General features: G+C 41.9%; 1 protein-coding gene across 2 annotated transcripts in view; it reads left to right on the top strand.

The window, feature by feature from the left end:
• The window catches only part of efr3a (EFR3 homolog A (S. cerevisiae)), a 253,752-nt gene that overhangs the window by 74,829 nt on the left and 156,900 nt on the right, over positions 1-22,023 (top strand). For both annotated transcript variants that reach the window (XM_082960689.1, XM_014139103.3), the window contains one exon: positions 19,542-19,663. In XM_082960689.1, coding sequence (XP_082816815.1) covers positions 19,542-19,663 — 122 coding nt within the window. The remainder of the gene's footprint in view (positions 1-19,541; positions 19,664-22,023) is intronic.

Here is a 22,023-nt window from a genome sequence, read left to right as displayed (position 1 = left end):
AAATAGAACTGTTTGGCCATAATGACCATCGTTATGTTTGGAGGAAAAAGGGGAAGGCTGAAGAACACCATCCCAACCGTGAAGCACGGGGGTAGCAGCATCATGTTGTGGGGGTGCTTTGCTGCAGGAGGGGACTGGTGCACTTCACAAAATAGATCATGACAATGGAAAATTATGTGGATATATTGAAGCAGCATCTCAAGACAACAGTCAGGAAGTTGAGGCTTGGTTGTAAATGGGTTTTCCAGATGGACAATGACCCCAAGCATACTTCCAAAGTTGTGGCAAAATGGCTTAAGGACCACAAAGTCAAGGTTTTGGAGTGGCCATCACAAAGCCCTGACCTCAATCCTATAGAAAATTTGTGGGCAGAACTGAAAAGGCGTGTGTGAGCAAGGAGGCCTACAAACCTGACTCGGTTACACCAGCTCTGTCAGGAGGAATGGGCTAAAATTCACCCAACTTTTTGTGGGAAGCTTTTTTTGGTCCTCCAATAATCCGTATCGGCGTTAAAACATCTAAATCGGTTGACCTCTAGTGTGTCTGTGTGTGTGAGAGAACAGGTGCACAGATGGAGAAAGTAACAGTCAATTGGTGATGAACGAGCTGTCTTACCGTAGAAGGCTTTGCTGGCTGTGTGTTGTAAATTGGGTCATAAATGTTTGGCTGGATAGAACTGAATAATTATTTTATTGTTTGAATTATCATCCTCCTCTCTTCTCTAGTTTGTCCTTCAAAATAAAAAATAAAGCTGTGATTTTATGTGTGTCCTTGAGAATAGACTCAGTTCAGTTCTGTCTTTTTGAAAGGAGACAATTTAGGACATGAAACACCAGTGAAGAGGTTTTTTTCTCAGTATCAAGTCATCACCATACTGTCCTCGCAGGAGTCCTCAGAATTGAACAATTACAGCTTTTTTTAACACTTTTTTTTTTTTAAACGAGGGCTGAAATGAGGAAATGTATCACAGAGAGAGGGAAGAAGATAAGACTTGAGAGGAAAGCGTGAAGAAGCAATATAGCTCGAAGCAGAAATCCTTTTTCTGCAAGGTCACTCTGTTCCCAAGCAAGGACATCTAAAAACGGGGGTCTGTTGTGCTTACCGTCCACAAACTGACACAATATACTGTTTTTAAGAATCTCACAACACATTTATTTCTTTTTTACACGGATGCACTGTATACAGTTTTACAAACAATTGTTTGCTCAATTCCCCCATGCTAGAGACGGTGTTTTTGTCCAATTTTACATTTATTTGATCATTTTTGGTCAGGGTTGCAATAAATGTGTTTTTGCTAATCAGCGTGGACCGAAGGTTGTGGCTATGTTTTACTCTTAAGCATTCTATGTTTTTCTTCTTGGCACTGCCGCCTGTTCATTTGAGCCTGGTAACAGAGCCGGTTGTTTTAGATGTGAAAGCCAATGAATTACTTATGTGTGGTATAGAGGCTGACTGAGGAGAGGGAGGAAAGAGGGTGTGGGTGGTAGGCTAGAGACTGCCTTTATGTGAGAGCCATGTTAATGGAATGTTCCCTTATGGCACAGGCTAAAACACCGAACTGGTCTCTCTTTAATTTGGTTTTGTACTTCTCATGGTTTCCCTACCATTTTAGCCAGTTAGAAAATTAGCTAAGCATCCATGTTTGTTTTGTTCGCTTGGACTTGGTTTTGTGACCAAATTATATAACCTATCACCAGATTTAAATGAAAATCGTGGGAGGAGTAGGCATATCCTAGAAAGAAAATTTGACAGACTATAACATAAAACTGCTTGTTTCTTTCATCTTTACACATTTTAATAAATATAGGCCTATTCCTCTGAGATTACAAAATGTGAAAGTTGTATATACATGTCGGTGTTTGTATTGTATGTTAGAATACATACATATGTGTGATGTATCCGAATGTTTGGTGTATGTTCGGTATATTTGTAGTAAGTTATTTAACGACATAGCACCTGAAACTGTTAATGAAGGCAATGTGAAAACTCACTACAAATTTCCGAGAAGTGACAGTTGAAAAGGATCTATATCCTCCCTGTTCGTTTCGATAGAAGAGCCACAGTCGACTTGGTACACAGACAGACACATGTAGTCATTGAGTCAGTCACACAAGCGAGCTTGTTCATGCTATAGGGCATGGTATAACCACAGGGAAGTCATCCGCACCGCGTGTCTTATGGATACAACAAAGTTACGATGGCGTGACCCGGGGTACCTGTGTTTGCCCTCGTTCACGCTTTCCTCCCATCTTTGGCTGATTAGGCTGCAACTGATAGCCCTACTTCTATTTTCAGTGTCTTTCACTTCCTGGCCCAAGTTTCCAAACTGAGGAATGGAGACATCAAATTTTATTGGTCACATACACATGGTTAGCAGATGTTAATGTGAGTGTAGCGAAATGCTTGTGCTTCTAGTTCCGACCGTGCAGTAATGTCTAACAAGTAATCTAACAATTTCACAACAACTACCTTATACACACAAGTGTAAAGGAATGAATAAGAATATGTACTTAGAAATATATGGATGAGCGATGGCCGTGCGGCATAGGCAAGATGCTGCAGATGGTATAGACTACAGTATATACATATGAGATGAGTAATGTAGGGTATGTAAACATTATATAAAGTGGCATTGTTTAAAGTGACTAGTGATACATTTATTATATCCCATTTTTTATTATGAAAGTGGCTAGAGATTTGAGTCAGTATGTTGGCAGCAGCCACTGTGTTAGTGATGGCTGTTTAACAGTCTGATGGCCTTGAGATAGAAGCTGTTTTTCAGTCTCTCGGTCCCAGCTTTGATGCACCTGTACTGACCTCGGCTTCTGGATGATAGCGGGGTGAACAGGCAGTGGCTCGGGTGGTTGTTGTCCTTGCTGATCTTTTTGGCCTTCCTGTGACATCGAGTGGTGTAGGTGTCATGGAGGGCAGGTAGTTTGCCCCCGGTGATGCGTTGTGCAGACCTCACTACCCTCTGGAGAGCCTTACGGTTGTGGATGGAGCAGTTGTCTTACCAGGCGGTGATACAGCCTGACAGGATGCTCTCGATTGTGCATCTGTAAAAGTTTGTGTGTTTTCAGTGACGAGCCAAATTTCTTCAGCCTCCTGAGGTTGAAGAGGTGCTGTTGCGCCTTCTTCACCATGCTGTCTGTGTGGGTGGACCATTTCAGTTTGTCCGTGATGTGTACGCCGAGGAACTTAACTTTACACCTTCTCCACTACTGTCCCAGGGTCTCAAGCTTAATGACGAGTTTGGAGGGAACTATCGTATTAAATGCTGAGCTGTAGTCGATGAACAGCATTCTTACATAGATATTCCTCTTGTCCAGATGGGTTAGGGCAGTGTGATTGCGATTGCGTCATCTGTGGACTTATTGGGGCAGTAAGCAAATTGGAATGGCTCTAGGGTGTCAGGTAGGGTGGAGGTGATATGATCCATGACTAGTCTCTCAAAGCACTTCATGATGGCGGAAGTGATTGCTACGGGGCGGTAGTCATTTAGCTCAGTTACCTTAGCTTTCTTGGGAACAGGAACAATGGTGGCCCTCTTGAAGCATGTGGGAACAGTACACTGGGATAGGGATTGATTGAATATGTCCATAAACACACCAGCCAGCTGGTCTGCGCATGCTCTGAGAACACGGCTAGGAATGCCGTCTGGGCTGGAAGCCTTGCGAGGGTTAACACGTTTAAATGTTTTACTCACGTTGGCCGCGGTGACGGAGAGCCCGCAGGTTTTGGTTGCGGGCTGTGGCACTGTATTGTCCTCAAAGCGAGCAAATAAGTTGTTTAGTTTGTCTGGGAGCAAGACCTCGGTGTCCGACGGGGCTGGTTTTCTTTTTGTAATCAGTGATTGACTGTAGACCCTGCCACATACGTCTCGTGTCTGAGCTGTTGAATTGCAACTCTACTTTGTCTCTATACTGATGCTTAGCTTGTTTGATTGCCTTGCGGAGGGAATAGCTACACTGTTTGTTTTCGGTGATGTTTGCGGTCGCCTTGCTATGATTAAATGCAGTGGTTCGCGCTTTCAGTTTTGCGCGAATGCTGCCATCAGTCCACGGATTCTGGTAGGGGAAGGTTTTAATAGTCACTGTGGGTACAACCTCACCAATGCACTTGCTAATAAACTCACTCACCGAATCAGTGTATACATCAATGTTGTTGTCTGAGGTATCCGGAACATATCCCAGTCCACGCGATCGAAGCAATCTTGAACCGTGGAATCTGGTTGGTCGGACTAGCGTTGAACAGACCTGAGCACGGGTGTTTTCTGTTTACGTTTCTGTCTATAGGCTAGGAGCAACAAAATTGAGTTATGGTCAGATTTGCTGAAAGGAGGGCGAGGGAGGGCTTTGTATGCATCGCGGAAGTAGGAGTAGCAATAATCCAGGATGCTGCCAGCCCGGGTCGCGCATTTGATATTGTGATAAAATTTATGGAGCCTTGTTTTCATATTAGCTTTGATAAAATCCCCAGCGACAATAAATGCAGCCTCAGGATATATGGTTTCCAGTTTACATAGAGTCCAATGAAGTTTTTTCAGGGCCATCGAGGTGTCTGCTTGGGGGGATATACAAGGCTGTGATTATAATCAAAGATAATTCTCTGGGTAGATAATGCGGTTGGCATTTGATTGTAAGGAATTCTAGGTCAGGTGAACAAAAGGACTTGAGTTCCTGTATGTTGCTATCAATCACACCATGACTCGTTAATCATAAGGCATACACCCCCGCCCTTCTTCTTACCAGAGAGATGTTTGTTTCTGTCGGCACGATGCTGAAGAAACCGGGTGGCTGTACCGATAACGTATCCCGAGTGAGCCATGCTTCCGTGAAACAGAGAATGTTACAATCTCTGATGTCTCTCTGGAAGGCAACCTTTGCTCTAATTTCATCTACCTTGTTGTCAAGAGACTGGACGTTGGCGAGTAGTATTCTCGGGATCGGTGAGCGATGTGCCCGTCTACGGAGCCTGACCAGAAGACCGCTCTGTCCACCCCTTCTGCGGCGCCGTTTTTGGGTCACCTACTGGGATCCGATCCATTGTCCTGGGTGGTGGTCCAAACAGAGGATACGCTTCGGGAAAGTCGTATTCCTGGTTGCTCTTATATCGAATATCTCTTCCCGGCTGTGTGTAATAAGACTTAAGATTTCCTGAGGTAACAATGTAAGAAATAATACATAAAAAAAACGAAATACTGCATAGTTTCCTATGAACGCGAAGCGAGGCGCCCATCTCTGTCGGCGCCATCTCGTGAGGAATGGAGACTTGGTTTCCAAACTGAGGAATGGAGACTTGGTTTCCAAACTGAGGATGGTCCTGCTTTATTTGAAGTGCATCTTACAAAGGCTTCATAAATCCTTCATATAGGCTTCATAAGCACTACATAGATGCTTCACAAATCATCTATAACCGTATATCATGCTCTAGAGAGATTCATGTGGCTTAACTGTGTGACATAACCATACATTTATTTGGTAACATTCATTAATCCTTTATAGAGCATGAGAGCAGTTATTTTTAGCTGAGGTGTTTTCGTGCTCCATAAAGTTTCCCTTGCACAAAATACCCTAAATATTTGAAATGTGTTTGAGGAGAAGTTCACAAAGCAATACCGCTCCATTGCTCTCTGTGGCTGTGATTTGCAGTGTGATCTCTTTAGTCCTTGTTTGCTTATGTAGTCCCACTTCCAGGGCTAGCCATTGAAGGACCGCGCTCTTGTTTTCTGATTGAGCATGGTCAACAGAGTCCCACTTCATAAGAGGAACAGGAGAGTCTTTGTTCTAGGGAGAGGGCCGAGAAAGCCACATTAGAAAGCAATGAGGTGGATGCCTCTGACTTAATACTGGAAAATAAACGTGCATCCCTTACGTCCTTATCCTAGCTTATATATATGAAGCACTAGATGACCGCAATGTCGAGTGGAAAGTGGACACTGCCTAGCCAGGCTACAGTCAGGCTCAGGCCCAATTGCATTCCCCACTTTCCTTACAGATCAAGGAAATTGGTTACAAGGAAGGAAACTGATTTGAGTTTTGGGGCCTGGCCAAAGGTTGAGATTCTCCAACCTTCTCCTAAAGTGTGCACTTGCACACATCCTGTCATGTATTTAGAAGCATTGGATTGTTGACAAGGACAAAATCGTTTGTTCTGACCCTGAACAAGGCAGTTAACCCACTGTTTCTAGGCCGTCATTGTAAATAAGAATTTGTTCTTAACTGACTTGCCTAGTTAAATAAAGGTTAAATAAAAAGTGGGTTTCCTATGAACGTGATAATGTGGATAACCACGTTAGCTTCACCCTCATGTGGGTGCTAGCAAGCAGGCTAGGTAGTGCTAGGTATCAACAGCCAATCCAGTAGCGCTGGAAGCTATAGTTAGCTTCAACTGTTCAATATCATTGAGTATTTGCATAAAGTTCAGCTTTCCCCAACTTTGGTACCATCCTGTTCACGCTTCCTCGCCCATGCTCGCATTGCACAACAGTCCCCCCTGCCCACCTTGCTTTCCTCCATTGAAAATGAATGGCTTTCGAGGTTTCATTGACCCCTGTATTCTTCTATTGAAACCCACTCTTAGATTTATCATGAATAATTGTGACAGGAAGAGTGGGAGCTGTGACCTTAGTTCACCACTCCACTGTCCACCGCTTACTTAAGAAAGCACACCTACACTTCTACAAGTCTGAAAAGCTACTTCCTTTCCCTACACCTGGCAAAGTCCCATATCGAATTTAATTTAATTTACTTTTCTGTTCATGTAGAAAAAGCTGGTATTTGTTTTAATTGTTCAGATCTTCTTTTGAATGGAAAATCCTTTATTGCAGAGGTCATAGCAGTGTTTCCTCTAGTTTATTTCACTGGCCGGTCACAAAGACGATATGCACGGTGTGACTGCATGAAGACTACCTGGAAAAAAAGATACAATCTCAGGTTGCAGCTACAGATTAAAATCACTGAACTTTCACTTCGCTTTTATCCAAACCCCTCTGAAAGGCACACATACATAAACAGGTTGGAGCAGGGCTGCCTCGCTGGGCGCCCGTGGACAATTGTTGTTGTGGAGGTTAAGTGCTTTGCTAAAGGGCACAACGGTAGGCAGTGGTATTTTAAGATTTGATACCAGCAACCCTCCTGTTACCAGATCACTTCCCGACAGATTATTTCTGTCAGACCCGGGATTCAAACGGTAAAGGCTCTACCCCCTGGTTTAATCACTGTCTCCATCTGAAAAAAATGAATATAGTGAAGATGAGTTGAACTCCACTCTCCTTTAAAACAGAAAAAAGAAAGAAAAATGGCGACCTGGAACGTGTCCAGTGAAATCACAGCAGTGAAAGCTGTTGACCTCTGACTCGATGCCTCTCAACTGTGACTGCCTGGTGTTCTAAATTAGATATGATCACTTTATTGGTCCAACCAAAGTATGACTTCCACTTTTAACCCAACCCCTCCGAAAGAAACACATACATATATAAAGGTTTTGGAGAGATGCTACACTGGATGCCCTGGGAGCTGTTGTTGTGGGGAGGTGAAGTGGGCACAACTGCAGGAAATGGCATCTAGGATTTGATACCAACTTTCTGACAGATTTTTCCCGTCTGACCCGGGATTCGAACTGGCAACCCTCCGGTTGCTGACTCAGCTCTCTAACCGCTAAGCCTCCCTGGATAAATGGATTATCTACACTAGTTATGTAACATAATCTTACGTCTCTTAATCGTATGAGTAAATCAAGTATGATTAAAACAGGGAGTTATTTTTAATGGTTATGTTTTCTACAAATGTTTTTTCTTCTTCATTAGAATTTTGCCAAACAGACTCTGGGAAGCCAAAGAAATTGATCTGTGCCATTTTGTGTATGTGACCGACCGGCTCAAATCGGTCTTATGTTGCAAATATATATATTTATATATATTTTTTCACATTGGATAAAAGTAGAGACAAAAAAATTATATATCATACACTGCATTTGAGGAACATTGGGAAAGTAATTCTGCTTTGAAAGTTTGCAAATTTGTAAACTCACTTTTGAGAAAATGGCCTTTGAATGTTTTGGTACCTACTGCAACGCTCTCCTTTGTCTACACCCATTCAGCATTGTTCACATGCTTTAGCCCCACCCATCTCTTTAAGGATTCACATGTGAGGTCATGTGCGAAACAGAGAGTAGTGTAGTAAAGATTAAGACTAAAAGTGGTAGTAGCCTACAATAAGGATAAATTCCTGTTAAACAGAAAGTGTCCAGATAAAAATATTTGATAAATATTAGATGGTGTTACCCAGACACACTTGTCTAAATTGATGGGTCATGTGAAAGAAATGCTATAACCCCCAACCACGTCTTGCTAAGTGGATGGGTCTCAACAGAAGGTGCAAACGGTACAGCCAAATGGGCACTTGCCCATTAGCAATATCAGAAATAGTGTCAGTATAAATAAAATAATATACAGTACATACAAGAATATCAATAACAATATCAGTGATAAATGAGATAGTTAAATGCTTACAATCAGGGGTAAAGTGGCTGAGCAGCAGGATAAAATGTTTTTATTGTAGCAGCAACTTATGGCGTGTGTGTGTGTGTTAGGAGAGAGTCATTTGAATAGAGGTACTGTAGATAGTGCTGATGAATGGTCCGCCCGAACCACGCATGACCAAGGAAATCTATATTCGGGGAGCCTGTTTCTGTCCTACCCTTGACTTTGGGGCAGGGCATGTGATGTCTTGATCTTCTCAAAAATATACATTTGTCCAGCTGTGTCCAGTCCAGGTGGTGCTTGTACAGGCAGACCATCTATGGGAGGAAGGATGTCAGCGTTGTGCAGCAGCTGAAACCTGGTCCAGACTGAGTCTGAATGCTCCTTGGCGACAACACCAGGCTCCAGAGCATCGAAGCTGTGAAACAGGAAATAACAAAAAAAGTTAAGACATTACCACCTGGCACAACATCAGTATACCTCCCAAGTGTAGATAAGAAGAATAACCTCATACAATGCAATGAAAATTATATTCACCTGAAGTGCAGGTACTGTGGCCGCGGCCTGAAGTACGGAGTCAGGTGTTGTTGCCAGCCATGGCTATCCACCAGCACCGTACCATCCTCCAGTCCAACCAGCTGTGGGATGTTGACCCCTGTCACAGTGCTGTCCTTCATAACACCAGCAATCTCAGACAAAGCGTTCACTCTGGTCTTTCTGAAGCGCTGCTCGATGAGGCCAAAGCACCAGTGGGGGGGGGGGCAAACTTGATATGGCCTGTGATCAGGAAGTGAAGGCCCAGACTGTGGTGGAGCTTGTGCATGGTCCGCCAGGCACGATACCAGAGCACAAACTTGGTCTTGTTTTGGCCACTGCAGTTATCACAATTCAGGTCCACGCGTCTTTCCCCAACTCCATAGTTGGTAAAGAAATGGTGCATGTAGTTGATGACTGTGCTGCTGCCTTTGCTGGATGACATGCCTTCATCAATCAAGTAGTTGACTTGTTGTGGTATTCCTTCACAGCATACACCAAACACGCCACACTTGAGAGGAGTTAAAAAGTAGATGGGACCTGGCAGCATAGGGTCAGAAGGATAGTGCACCTGCAAACAAAAGAACATTAAGATAAGTTCATGAAAAGAAAATGTAACATGAAACGTAATATCACTTTTCAATGCATCATTATCAGGTAAGTTTCACTTACCTACAAATGTGCAGAGCAGCAGCACTGCATACAGAAACATCATCTTGTAAACTAGAAGTTAAAATGATAACACACCGCCCGACTACACGTACCTCTGGATAATACAGAAATAATGTGAGATCCATAAAAGTAGTGCCAATCATGTTGGAGGTCAATTAAATAATCAAAACGTGTTGTTTATGCTTTACATACCAAGTGTTGTCATCGATTCCTTGTAAAGACGCCACACTGCTGCTTTTGTCACATGGGATGGCAGCAGCTTTCCACCAAAGTGTTTGTGTCCTGGGTGGTGTCCTGTTAACACTATTGCATTATCCTCTGCGTAGTTTTTACATTTTAGTCATTTAGCAGACGCTCTTATCCAGAGCGACTTACAGTAGTGAATGCATACATTTCATACATTTATTTCTCCGTACTGGTCCCCCGTGGGGAATGAACCCACAACCCTGGCGTTGCAAACACCATGCTCTACCAACTGAGCTACACAGGACTGTACTGTACTTTCTTGTATGTACTGTATATTTTATTTATACTGACACTGTACTGTACTTATTGATGAAGTTCACCACTCGCTGCAAGTCCTCATGCTTCAGGTGTAACCTGTACTTGTTTGGACCAGCTCTCTTTTTGATGGGAGGCATTAGACCATTCTCCTTGTATGACTGGTGGAGGAGAGTCAGGCGTGTTCTACTAATGCTGAAAGACAAATTCCAGATACAAACATTTTGGCATTATTATACAATGATAGCCGTAATCACAGCCAGACACACCTGGCTACCTTGATGAGTCATGTAATCATCTGGCAAAGTGGAGTCTTTTGTTTAGATATGCTAGCTAAACAATGAACCCCAATCCATAGATTAGAACCCCAACCCCAACATAATCCCAATCCATAGAGTACTAGCAATACAAACCAATTCTCATAGCTAACTAAAGTTAACCAAATAAAGTCAGCAAAAAAAGAAACATCCTCTCATTGTCAACTGCGTTTATTTTTGTAAATATTTGTACAAACATAAGAACATTCAATAACTGACACATAAACTGAACAAGTTCCACAGACATGTGACTAACATAAATGGAATAATGTGTCCCTGAACAAAAGGCGTGAAATACAATAGATGGACGTAATCACCGCCAGACACACCTGGCTAACTTGACGGGGTCATGTAATCATCTGGCAAAGTGGAGTCTTTTGTTTAGACATGTTAGCTAATCAATTAATCAAAATCCATAGACACTCTACGGACTGCAGAGTGAAGAAAATGCAGCCATCAAGTGCTCAGCATATGTGGGAACTCCTTCAAGACTGTTGGAAAAGCATTCCAGGTAAAGGTGGTTGAGAGAATCCCAAGGATGTTCAAAGTTGTCATCAAGGCAAAGGGTGACTATTTGAAGAATCTCAATTTTGTTCAACACTTTTTTTGTTTACTACATGATTCCATATGTGTTATTTCATAGTTTTGTTGTTTCTGTTCTAAAACTTTTGACCAGTGGTGTACATTATTTTGTTAAATGTAACCTTTATTTAACTAGGCAAGTCAGTTAAGAACTAATTCTTATTTACTATGACGGCCTACCGGGGAACAGTGGGTTAATTGCCTTGTTCAGGGGCAGAACGACAGATTTTTACCTTGTCAGCTCGGGGATTAGATCCAGCAACCTTTCAGTTATTGGCCCAACGCTCTAACCACTAGGCTACCTGCCGCCCCATTAAGTGCATGTGTCGGCCAAATAGTAGGCCTATACCTGACATTCAGCTGTGTTTAATCTTAGTAGTCGGCTTGATATCAGTAGCCAATCCCTTGTCGATGTAACAACAACAAACTTTGATATGCACCTATTTTATAGACTAAGGGCCGGTTTCGCTAACATAAATTAAGACTAGTCCTGGCCTAACAAGCCATTTCATTGGAGAATCTCCATTAAAATACTTTTTGGATCCAGGACTAGGCTTAATCTGACCCCGGGAGACTGTTCCTGAGAGTATTTTGCCGGAGACTGGTCTTGTGCTAGTGGCTGTCAATAGTGTCCACTCTGTACCACATTGTACCTGCCTAGGCATTTTCAGCACACTGTTGTCAGTCCCCCCGATTAGGCAGAGTCCTCTGGTTAACAGAGCAGTAATTACACCCCACATTATTTGTACAGGGATGAGTATCCACGCTCTTTCTCTTCCCACTAAGGGGGCTTCGGACAATAAGAGGCCAGATCACTGTACTTCGTGGTGACTGGCTCGCCTCCACGCCTGTCCTTCACTCTCACTCCCCATTCCCAGCCATTATGCCACAAGTGGGGTTGGATGGAAAATGGGTTTAAATTATCAGGTACAGCAGGGAAACCGCCTTTTCTTTTTTTTCGACCCTCGCCTATATAACCATCAGAGGAGTATTGCGATGCGGCCAGGTGATGTGATGATAGGGTTGTCGGGTTGCAAAGGGCAGGTTAAGTGTTGAAGGCGAGTAGGGATCAGCTAGTGGCCAGGTTGGCGAGAGCGGCTGACTTAGCCTGGTACTTGACGGTGGTCTGCTACTCAAAGCCATGAGAGGCTGGGATCAGCTCAAACGCCTTGCTCTTTTAAAAAGGAATGGTTTAGTGATGATTGTTGTCATTACTGGAGTGTGTGACATCGCTCGAGATCAACGCGGTAGAGAGATCAATGGGGAGTTGGCTCTGGCTGGGAGTGTACAGTGTGGTGTAATACCTTTGTATGGACACACCTGAAGTGGACATTTCCCAACCCACATTTTTTTTACTCTTGATGTATTCTATGCTAGTTATGGGTGGAAATTAGCATGTTTGTTCAGGTCATATTAAAACTAATTAATGCTTGCAGATATACAGTTCTGTGCTTTAAATCTCCAATCTTCTGTAGATGAGTCTCCAATCTTTGATAGATTCACTTAACACTCATCTCTACTGTATTCACTTGAATTTTCCTTTGACTTAGTTGGGTTTGCTTTTGACAATTGTTGACATTGCGAGAAAAAAAAAATGTAGAGTTCCAATAACATAGTGAAATTAGTTTATATAGAAACCTAACCTGTCTCAAAGACTAAGGAATGGAACAAAATAAAAATTATATATATATATATATTAGTACCAGTCAAGTTTGGACACCTACCCATTCAAGGGTTTTTCTTTATTTAAAAAAAACTATTTTCTAAATTGTAGAGTAATAGTGAAGACATCAAAACTATGAAATACACATTCAGTGGTTGCTCCACTAAAAGTTTTGCGATTATGCTGTGGTACATACAGGTAATTTGTGGTTTAGTACGGTACCCTGCGTCACCACTTCATTGCTCCAGACCACCACAAGGGGGAGTTAGAACACTGACTATGCTTTTGGGCCCTACTGTGTCTCTAACTGACAATGAATGGGCGACATAAACCTAAACACAGAAACTGATAATTGTGCACGACTTCAGTATTACTTACTAAAACTGTTGTTACACTAAGGTTTTTATTATTTTATTTTGTTAGGATTATTTTACTCTTACTGTAGTAGTGTAGCCCACTCCCGACAGATCACGTTGTACAGCGCCTGAGTGGCGCAACGGTCTAAGACACTGCATAGCAGAGCAAGCTGTGTTGCTACAAATGCTGGTTCAATACCGTGCCGCCCTCGACTGGGAGACCTATGAGATGATTGTAGGTTTTTGGTTTCTCTCCTAAAAACTGAAATAAATAATTCTAAATACAAACTGGCTTTATTTACAAATTAGTAACAATGTCTCTCCCCATGTTCAAGAATGACCCTTTTCTCGCTCATTTTACATTATTTGAAAACGAAATCTCCAAAATATTGTTAGTTTTTAAACAAAGTGATTATTATTATTATTATTAATTTATAATTATATAAAAGCCTGTTGGATATTCTCACAGATATATTATTAACCCTGTTATTAGCAGGATAATATATATTGGTCATATTTGTCATGGCTCCTGAGTTGCGCACAATGGGATTGCCTTGCAGTTCTCCAGCTGTATCCACTGAAAGCACGTGAGGGTCAAGGCACGAGGGCAGGGGGCACGGGATGGGCGGCAGTGCTGCACACAGAAGACCTAGCCCATGGGGAAGGGAGGAGGAGGAAGGGGGGGGTGAACCCCCACCCCGCCACACTGGGTAGCACAGAGCAACACTTTAAGGGACATTGCACTAATAATGGTGCCGACTTGGGAAATGTTCCCGCTGTTCTTAGTGCCAGTCTGCACGTTCAAACTAAAACAATGTGACTAATGATGGCATTTTTATGCTTTCGGTAATAAAATAATGATAAAAATACTCTTATTTAGTTATGGATCCATAAAGAATAACTATGGGAATAAATAGCACTGAATTACAGAAATATTGGAATAAAGTTGTCTAATGAAGGTTAACAAATTGTTGCTTACTGGAAAATACTCTGAAAACACCCATGGTCACGTTGTACAGCACCATTATGGCTATTAGCAGCTAGCTGGACAATAGACTTGCCTAGGAGGGTAGAGGGAGAATTCTATCGTTAAATGTATTTCTGAGTTAGGTTGGCTGTATCACCACCGGCCGTGATTGGTTGCAATTTCAGTTTAATCCACCAGAAAATACAAAACAAATAATACCACAAAAATTATTATTATGTATCACATCCGACCGTGATTGGGAGTCCCATAGGGCGGCACACAATTGGCCCAGCATTTCTCACCCTCTAAAAACTGAAATAAATGTTTTGGCCTTTATTCACATTACAATCGCTCACTTTCTTTTTTTGAGAAGGAAATAACATCCAAAATATCGTTATATATTATCAAGTTGATGGCACGGTCATATATTCTGGCACCTACATAAAGCTGAGTGACTCACTCATTCATGGCTTTGAATCAAAAATAGATAAGTACCAACATTCTTTCTGATAGTCTTTAAAGAAATGTTTTGGTTATCCTGACCTGGACACCATGTACAATATTATAATAGCCCATTATTGGCTATTAGCAGGACAATATACCTTTACCAACACCTCTCCGTATTTTAATACTTTGCGTTGCTACAGATACATGCTGGCCGCCACCGGGAGACCCATGAGGTGGCTTTTGGTTTTAATTTAGAATCCTCTAATCCGTCAATCCTCTATATGTAATCATTGGCAGAGAGTCACGTCATATTTTCCGATATACTGTAGGTCTACCGTAGGTGACATGAGTCTCACTAGTGTTGTTTAATGTGCTGTTAAAAGTCATCTAGGTCTTATTTATTTAAAGATCGTATTGAAGTTAGACGCGATAGGATTTGAAGTAATAGCCTACAACTATTTTAGCACCATTTCGCGATGCTCTGAGACAAGCATGGGGACTGGTCTTGATAAATCAGTTAGTTTTTTATTTTGACTGAATCTCCGTTTGGGTATTGGTTAGACCTCAATTATGGTGTAGAAAGGTTATGCTCTTAGTATAACCTTTTATTTAACTAGGCAAGTCAGTTAATAACAAATTCTTATTTACAAGGACAGCCTACTCCTTCCTCCCCGTCGAGGAATTGAACCCAGGTCTCCTGTGTGCCCGCACAACACGGTGATTATTTAGCTACATAGCCCAGTACTGTAGCCTACTCCCGACCATAACGTTGTACAGCGCCATATTTTCTGTTCCATCCTAACAGAAACCAGAGGGTTTTTCATTTTTTTGGGGAATAGAAACACCTTAATATTAATCACATTAATCCCTAACTCAAAGTAATTGGAAAGGTAGATACACATTATTTGTGACATTGTGTTTACAATAAAGAATGTAAACAAGATGCTGTGTTTTTATTTACAGTAGCGATGGACAGCTGGTGGCATTTTGAAAACAGGTTTTCCAACACTTATAGCCCGATTAGCAGGACAATATACCTTTACCAACACATCTTTGTATTTTAATACTTTGTGGATGGGGGCTCCCACAGTGCAAAATGCATTGCTACAGATGCAGGTTCGATACCTGTGCCGGCCACCACCGGGAGACCCTTGAGGTGGCTTTTGGTTTTAATTTAGAATCCTCCAATCCGTCAATCCTCTATATGTAATTATTGGCGGAGAGTGACGTCATATTTTTTGATATGCTGTAGGCCTATTGCAGATGGCATGAGTCTCTCTAGTGTTGAGTAATGTGCTGTTAAATGTGGTGTAGGTTTTATTTATTTAAAGAGCATATTGAAGTAAGAGGCAATAGGATTTGAAGCAATAGGCTACAGCTATTTTAGCTCCGTTTCGCACTGCTCTGAGACAAGCATGGGGACTGGTCTTGATAAATCAATGAGGTTTTTTATTTTCACTGAGTCTCTGTTTGGGTATTGGTTAGACTAGAATTAGAAAATTAGTGTGTAGAAATGTTATGCTCTTAGTGTAACCTTTATTTAACTAGGCAAGTCAGTTAAGAACAAATTCTTATTTACAAGGACAGCCTACTCCTTCCTCTTCGTCGGGGAATTTAACCCCGGTCTCCCGCGTACCCATATGACACAGGGATTCTTTAGCTAAATAGCCAAGTACTTTAGCCTACTCCCGACCATAACGTTGTACAGTGCCATATTTTCCGTTCCATCCTAACAGAAACCCAGAGGGTTTTTTCATTTTTCTTGGAATAGAAACACCATAATATGAATCAAATTAATTAAGCAAAATTTCTTAAAATTAGTCCCATATACTATGTTCTTACAAAAAAGGTTTACAATTCCCTAATACAGCCACTATTGAAGGCTTCTCAAATATGCCCTCTGGTGGTCAAACTAGCACTAACTAGCATTAGTATTACCAGTGATTGGCACTTAAATAACGTGCCATAGAATTCTGCGGCACCATGCAAGCTGTGCTGCAGTACGCTCCAGCTTTTAAAGGATAAACCACTGTACGGAATCATGTAGTAATCAAAAAAGTGTAACCATTCAAAATATATTTTAGATTGTTCAAAGTAGCCACCCTTTGCCTTGATGACAGCTTTGCACACTCTTGGCATTCTCTCAACCAGCTTCACCAAGAATGCTTTTCCAAAAGTCTTGGAGTTCCCACATAGGCTGAGCACTTGATGGCTGATTTTCCTTCACTCTACGGTCCAACTCATCCCAAACCATCTCAATTGGGTTGAGGTCAGGTGATTGCGGAGGCCAGGTCATCTGATTCAGCACTCCATCACTCTCCTTCTTGGTAAAATAGCCCTTAAGCAGCCTGGATGTGTGTTGGGTCATTGTCCTGTTGAAAAACAAATGATAGTCCCACTAAGTGCAAACCAGATGTGATGGTTTTTCGCTGCATAATTCTGTGGTAGCGGTGCTGGTTAAGTGTGCCTTGAATTCTAAATAAATCACAGACAGTGTCACCAGCAAAGCACCCCCGCACCATCACTCCTCCTCCATGCTTCTCAGTGGGAACCACACATGCAGAGATCATCCGTTCACCTACTCTGCTTATCACAAAGACACGGCGGTTGGAACCAAAAATGTTACATTTGTACTCAGACCAAAGGATAGATTTCCACCAGTCGAATGTCCATTGCTCGTGTTTCTTGGCCCAAGCAAGTCTCCCTTTCTTATTGGTGTCCTTTAGTAGTCGTTTCTTAGCAGCAATTCGACCAAGAAGGCCTGATTCACACAGTCTCCTCTGAACAGTTGATATTGAGATGTGGATGTTACTTGAACTCTGTGAAGCATTTATTTGGGCTGCAATTTCTGAGGCTGGTAACTCTAATGAACGTATCCTCTGCAGCAGATGTAACTATGGGTCTTCCTTTCCTGTGGCGGTCCTCATAACAGCCAGTTTCATCATAGCACTTGATGGTTTTTGTGACTACACTTGAAGAAACTTTCAAAGTTCTTGAAAGTTTCCGGACTGACCTTCATGTCTAAAAGTAATGATTGACTGTCATTTCTCTTTGCATATTTGAGCTGTTCTTGCCATAATATGGACTTGTTCTTTTACCAAATAGCCCTATCTTCTGTATACCACCCCTACCTTGTCACAACACAACTGATTGGCTCAAATGCATTAACCTCTATGGGACCGGCGGGACGAATTCGTCCCACCTACGTAACAGCCACTGCCAGCCTGTGGCGCGATTTTCAAAATCTTCAAAATCCTATTACTTCAATTTCTCAAACATATGACTATTTTACAGCCATTTAAAGATAAGACTCTCGTTAATCTAACCACACTGTCCGATTTCAAAAAGGCTTTACAACGAAAGCAAAACATTAGATTATGTCAGCAGAGTACCAAGCCAGAAATAATCAGACACCCATTTTTCAAGCCAGCATATAATGTCACCAAAACCCAGAAGACAGCTAAATGCAGCACTCACCTTTGATGATCTTCATCAGATGACAACCCTAGGACATTATGTTATACAATACATGCATGTTTTGTTCAATCAAGTTCATATATCAAAAACCAGCTTTTTACATTAGCATGTGACGTTCAGAACTAGCATACCCCCCGCAAACTTACGGGGAATTCGCTAACATTTTACTAAATTACTCACGATAAACGTTCACAAAAAGCATAACAATTATTTTAAGAATTATAGATACAGACCTCCTCTATGCACTCGATATGTCCGATTTTAAAATAGCTTTTTGGTGAAAGCACATTTTGCAATATTCTAAGTACATAGCCCAGGCATCACGGGCTCGCTATTTAGACACCCGGCAAGTTTAGCACTCACCATAATCATATTTACTATTATAAAAATGTCATTACCTTTTGTTGTCTTCGTCAGAATGCACACCCAGGACGTCTACTTCAATAACAAATGTTGGTTTGGTCCAAAATAATCCATCGTTATATCCGAATAGCGGCGTTTTGTTCGTGCGTTCCAGACACTATCCGAAATAGTAAAGAAGTGTCGCGCGCTTGGCGCAATTCCTGACAATAAAATTCAAAGTATTCCATTGCCGTACGTCGAAGCATGTCAACCGCTGTTTAAAATCAATTTTTACGTCATTTTTCTCGTAGAAAAGCGATAATATTCCGACAGGGAATCTCCTTTTCGGCAAACAGAGGAAAAAATCCCAAAGGCGGGGGCGGTCGGGGTCACGCGCATAAGCTAGTGTCTCTTGATGGGCCACTTGAGAAAGGCGATAATGTGTTTCAGCCTGGGGCTGGAATGACGACATTCTCTTTTTTCCCGGGCTATGAGAGCCTATGGAAGACGTGGGAAGTGTCACGTTAGAGCAGAGATCCTTAGTAAATGATAGAGATGGCAAAGAAGTTCCAGAAATGGTCAGACAGGCCACTTCCTGTAAAGGAATCTCTCAGGTTTTGACCTGCCATTTGAGTTCTGTTATACTCACAGACACCATTCAAACAGTTTTAGAAAATTTAGGGTGTTTTCTATCCATATGTAATAAGTATATGCATATTCTAGTTACTGAGTAGGAGTGGTAACCAGATTAAATCGGGTATGTTTTTTATCCAGCCGTGTCAATGCTGCCCCCTAGCCCTAACAGGTTAAGAATTAAAGAAATTCCACAAATTAACTTTTAACAAGGCACATCTGTTAATTAATTGAAATGCATTCCAGGTGACTTCTTCATAAAGCTGGTTTACAGAATGCCAAGAGTGTGCAAAGCTGTCAAGGAAAGTGGTGGCTACTTTGAAGAATCTCAAATATAAAATATATTTTGATTTGTTTAACACTTTTTTTGGTTACTACATGATTCCATATGTGTTATTTCATAGTTTTGATGTCTTCACTATTATTTTGCAATGTAGAAAATAGTAATAATAAAGAAAAACCCTTGAATGCGTAGGTGTCAACTTTTGACGGGTACTGTATTGTCCAATAAGTTAATTGGGTCATTAGAGTTGACATTTACACTAGTATCTCCCTCTGCCTCCGACAGTTTGTCAAGTTTGCCAACATCGAGGAGGACACACCGTCCTACCACCGGCGCTACGACTTCTTTGTCTCCCAGTTCAGCGCCATGTGCCACTCAACCCATGAAGACCCTGAGACCAGAACCAGGTGAGGAAATAACAGGCTTGAAAATAAACCTTGAACAAGAAAAATGTTAAAGGGATTTTTCACTTGAATTAAATTATGCTCACTGGGGGGAAATTGCCATTTTCTCCTTGTCCATAGACAAGTAAGGAAGTAAAGTTGTAATTTTGGTTAGACAGTGTATCGCTTTAAAGCCACACACAGATTTTCATGCCATAAAAGAATGGCCCACCAACAAAAAAATGTAATAGGAGAATGTAAATCTAAGTAGTAGGCTAGTTAATTACATACAGTAGCCAGGCTTACTGGTTGTTATAATAATCCTGTTCATCTCCAAATCACCTATGCTAAATCCATAGCTCGCTGCTTTCATGAGATGATAGAAAGAAAGCAAAAGAAAACAACCAAAGAATACCCATAACAATGGAAAGAAAGGCAGCGCAATGTTTTTTAGATAACACACGGAACAGACCAAACACTAGCAAACCAACCAACCAGTAAAAAAATCTCTAGAACAGTGGTGCATACATCGCTTTATACGCAGGCGCTTCAGAGGGACGTCTATTCCACCAGAGATGCCTGCTCTTCCTTAATCTAATAAAGACACCAGGAATATATTCAGATGACTATGATTCACTCTCTGCAGAGAGACCTCATCCCACCACCAATATTGCTGTAATTATTTGTTTAAAAAAAACATGTTGTTACCTAACCTTACCACCTGGGGGCGGCCCGTCAGGAAGTTCAGGATCCAGTTGCAGAGGGAGGTGTTTAGTCCCAGGGTCCTTAGCTTACTGGTGAGCTTTGAGGGCACTATGGTGTTGAATGCTGAGCTGTAGTCAATGAATAGCATTCTCACATAGGTGTTCCTTTTGTCCAGGTGGGAAAGAGCAGTGTGGAGTGCAATGGAGACTTTATCATCTATGGATCTGTTGGGGCGGTATGCAAATTGGAGTGGGTCTTTCTAGGATAATGGTGTTGATGTGAGCCATGACCAGCCTTTCAAAGCACTTAATGGCTACAGACGTGAGTGCTACTGGTCGGCAGATTACCTTGGCGTTCTATGGTGGTCTGCTTAAAACATGTTGGTATTACAGACTCGGACAGGGTGAGGTTGAAAATGTAAGTGAAGACACTTCCTAGTTGGTCAGCGCATGCTTACAGTACACGGCCTGGTAATCCGTCTGGCCCTGCGGTCTTGTGAATGTTAACCTGTCTAAAGGTCTTACTCACATCGCCTGCGGAGAGCGTGATCACAGTCTTCCGGCACAGCTGATGCTCTCATGCATGCTTCAGTGTTACTTGCCTCGAAGCGAGCATAGAAGTAGTTTAGGCCATCCGGTAGGCTCGTGTCACTGGGCAGCTCTCGGCACATATTGCACTTTTACTTTCTTCTCCAACACTTTTGTTTTTGCATTATTTAAACCAAATTGAACATGTTTCATTATTTATTTGAGGCTAAATTGATTTTATTGATATATTAAGTTAAAATAAGTGTTTTTTCCCCCTAGTATTGTTGTAATTGGCATTATTACAAATAAATAAATAAAAATCGTCCGATTAATCGGTATCGGCGTTTTTTTTGGGTCCTCCAATAATCGGTATCGGTGTTGAAAAATCATAATCGGTCGACCTCTACTTTGTAGTCTGTAATGGTTTGCAGGCCCTGCCACATCCGACGAGTGTCAGAGCCGGTGTAGTACGACTCGATCTTAGTCCTGTATTGATGCTTTGCCTGTTTGATGGTTCGTCGGAGGGCATAGCGGGATTTGTTATAAGCTTCCGGGTTAGAGTCGGCAGCTCTAGCCTTTAGCTCAGTGCGGATGTTGCCTGTAATCCATGGCTTCTGGTTGGGGTAGGTACGTACGGTCACTGTGGGGACAACGTCATCAATGCACTTATTGATGAAGCCAATAACAGATGTGGTGTACTCCTCAATGCCATTTAGATTTCTGGTTAAGGGTAATTAGATTTCTGGCTAAGGTTATTCAATATGTATTGCATTTGTGGTGTTGCACTGTTCTCAGGGCAGGTCTGCCAGTTTTGGCTAGCAGAAGTGACTTTTCACAGCAGGTTAGGAGAACTTAAGCTGCAGGTTAGGCGAATTAGCATGTCAGGTTAGGAGAAGGACATTAATGTTAGGAAAATGCAAAAATTTACCCATACGTGACTCGGAAATATCTAGCTACAACCAAGCCTGCCATTAGAACAGTCTTGGTTTGTTATTTTTTTAACGTTAAAATTTTTTTTACAATACAAAACATACACAATCAAATGACAGCATACAGACACACACAAACATCGACATCACACCTGCCCAGATCCACCTGCTCACACCCCCATCTCCAGCGCGACCATCACATTCCGAAAGATGGCTTCAAACT

This window comes from Salmo salar, chromosome 14 (genome assembly GCF_965601325.2).
Source record: "Salmo salar chromosome 14, fSalSal1, whole genome shotgun sequence".
NCBI classification, from domain to species: Eukaryota; Metazoa; Chordata; class Actinopteri; order Salmoniformes; family Salmonidae; genus Salmo; species Salmo salar.
Note: the sequence above shows the minus strand (reverse complement) of the source record. Positions and strands in the feature narration are given on the sequence as shown.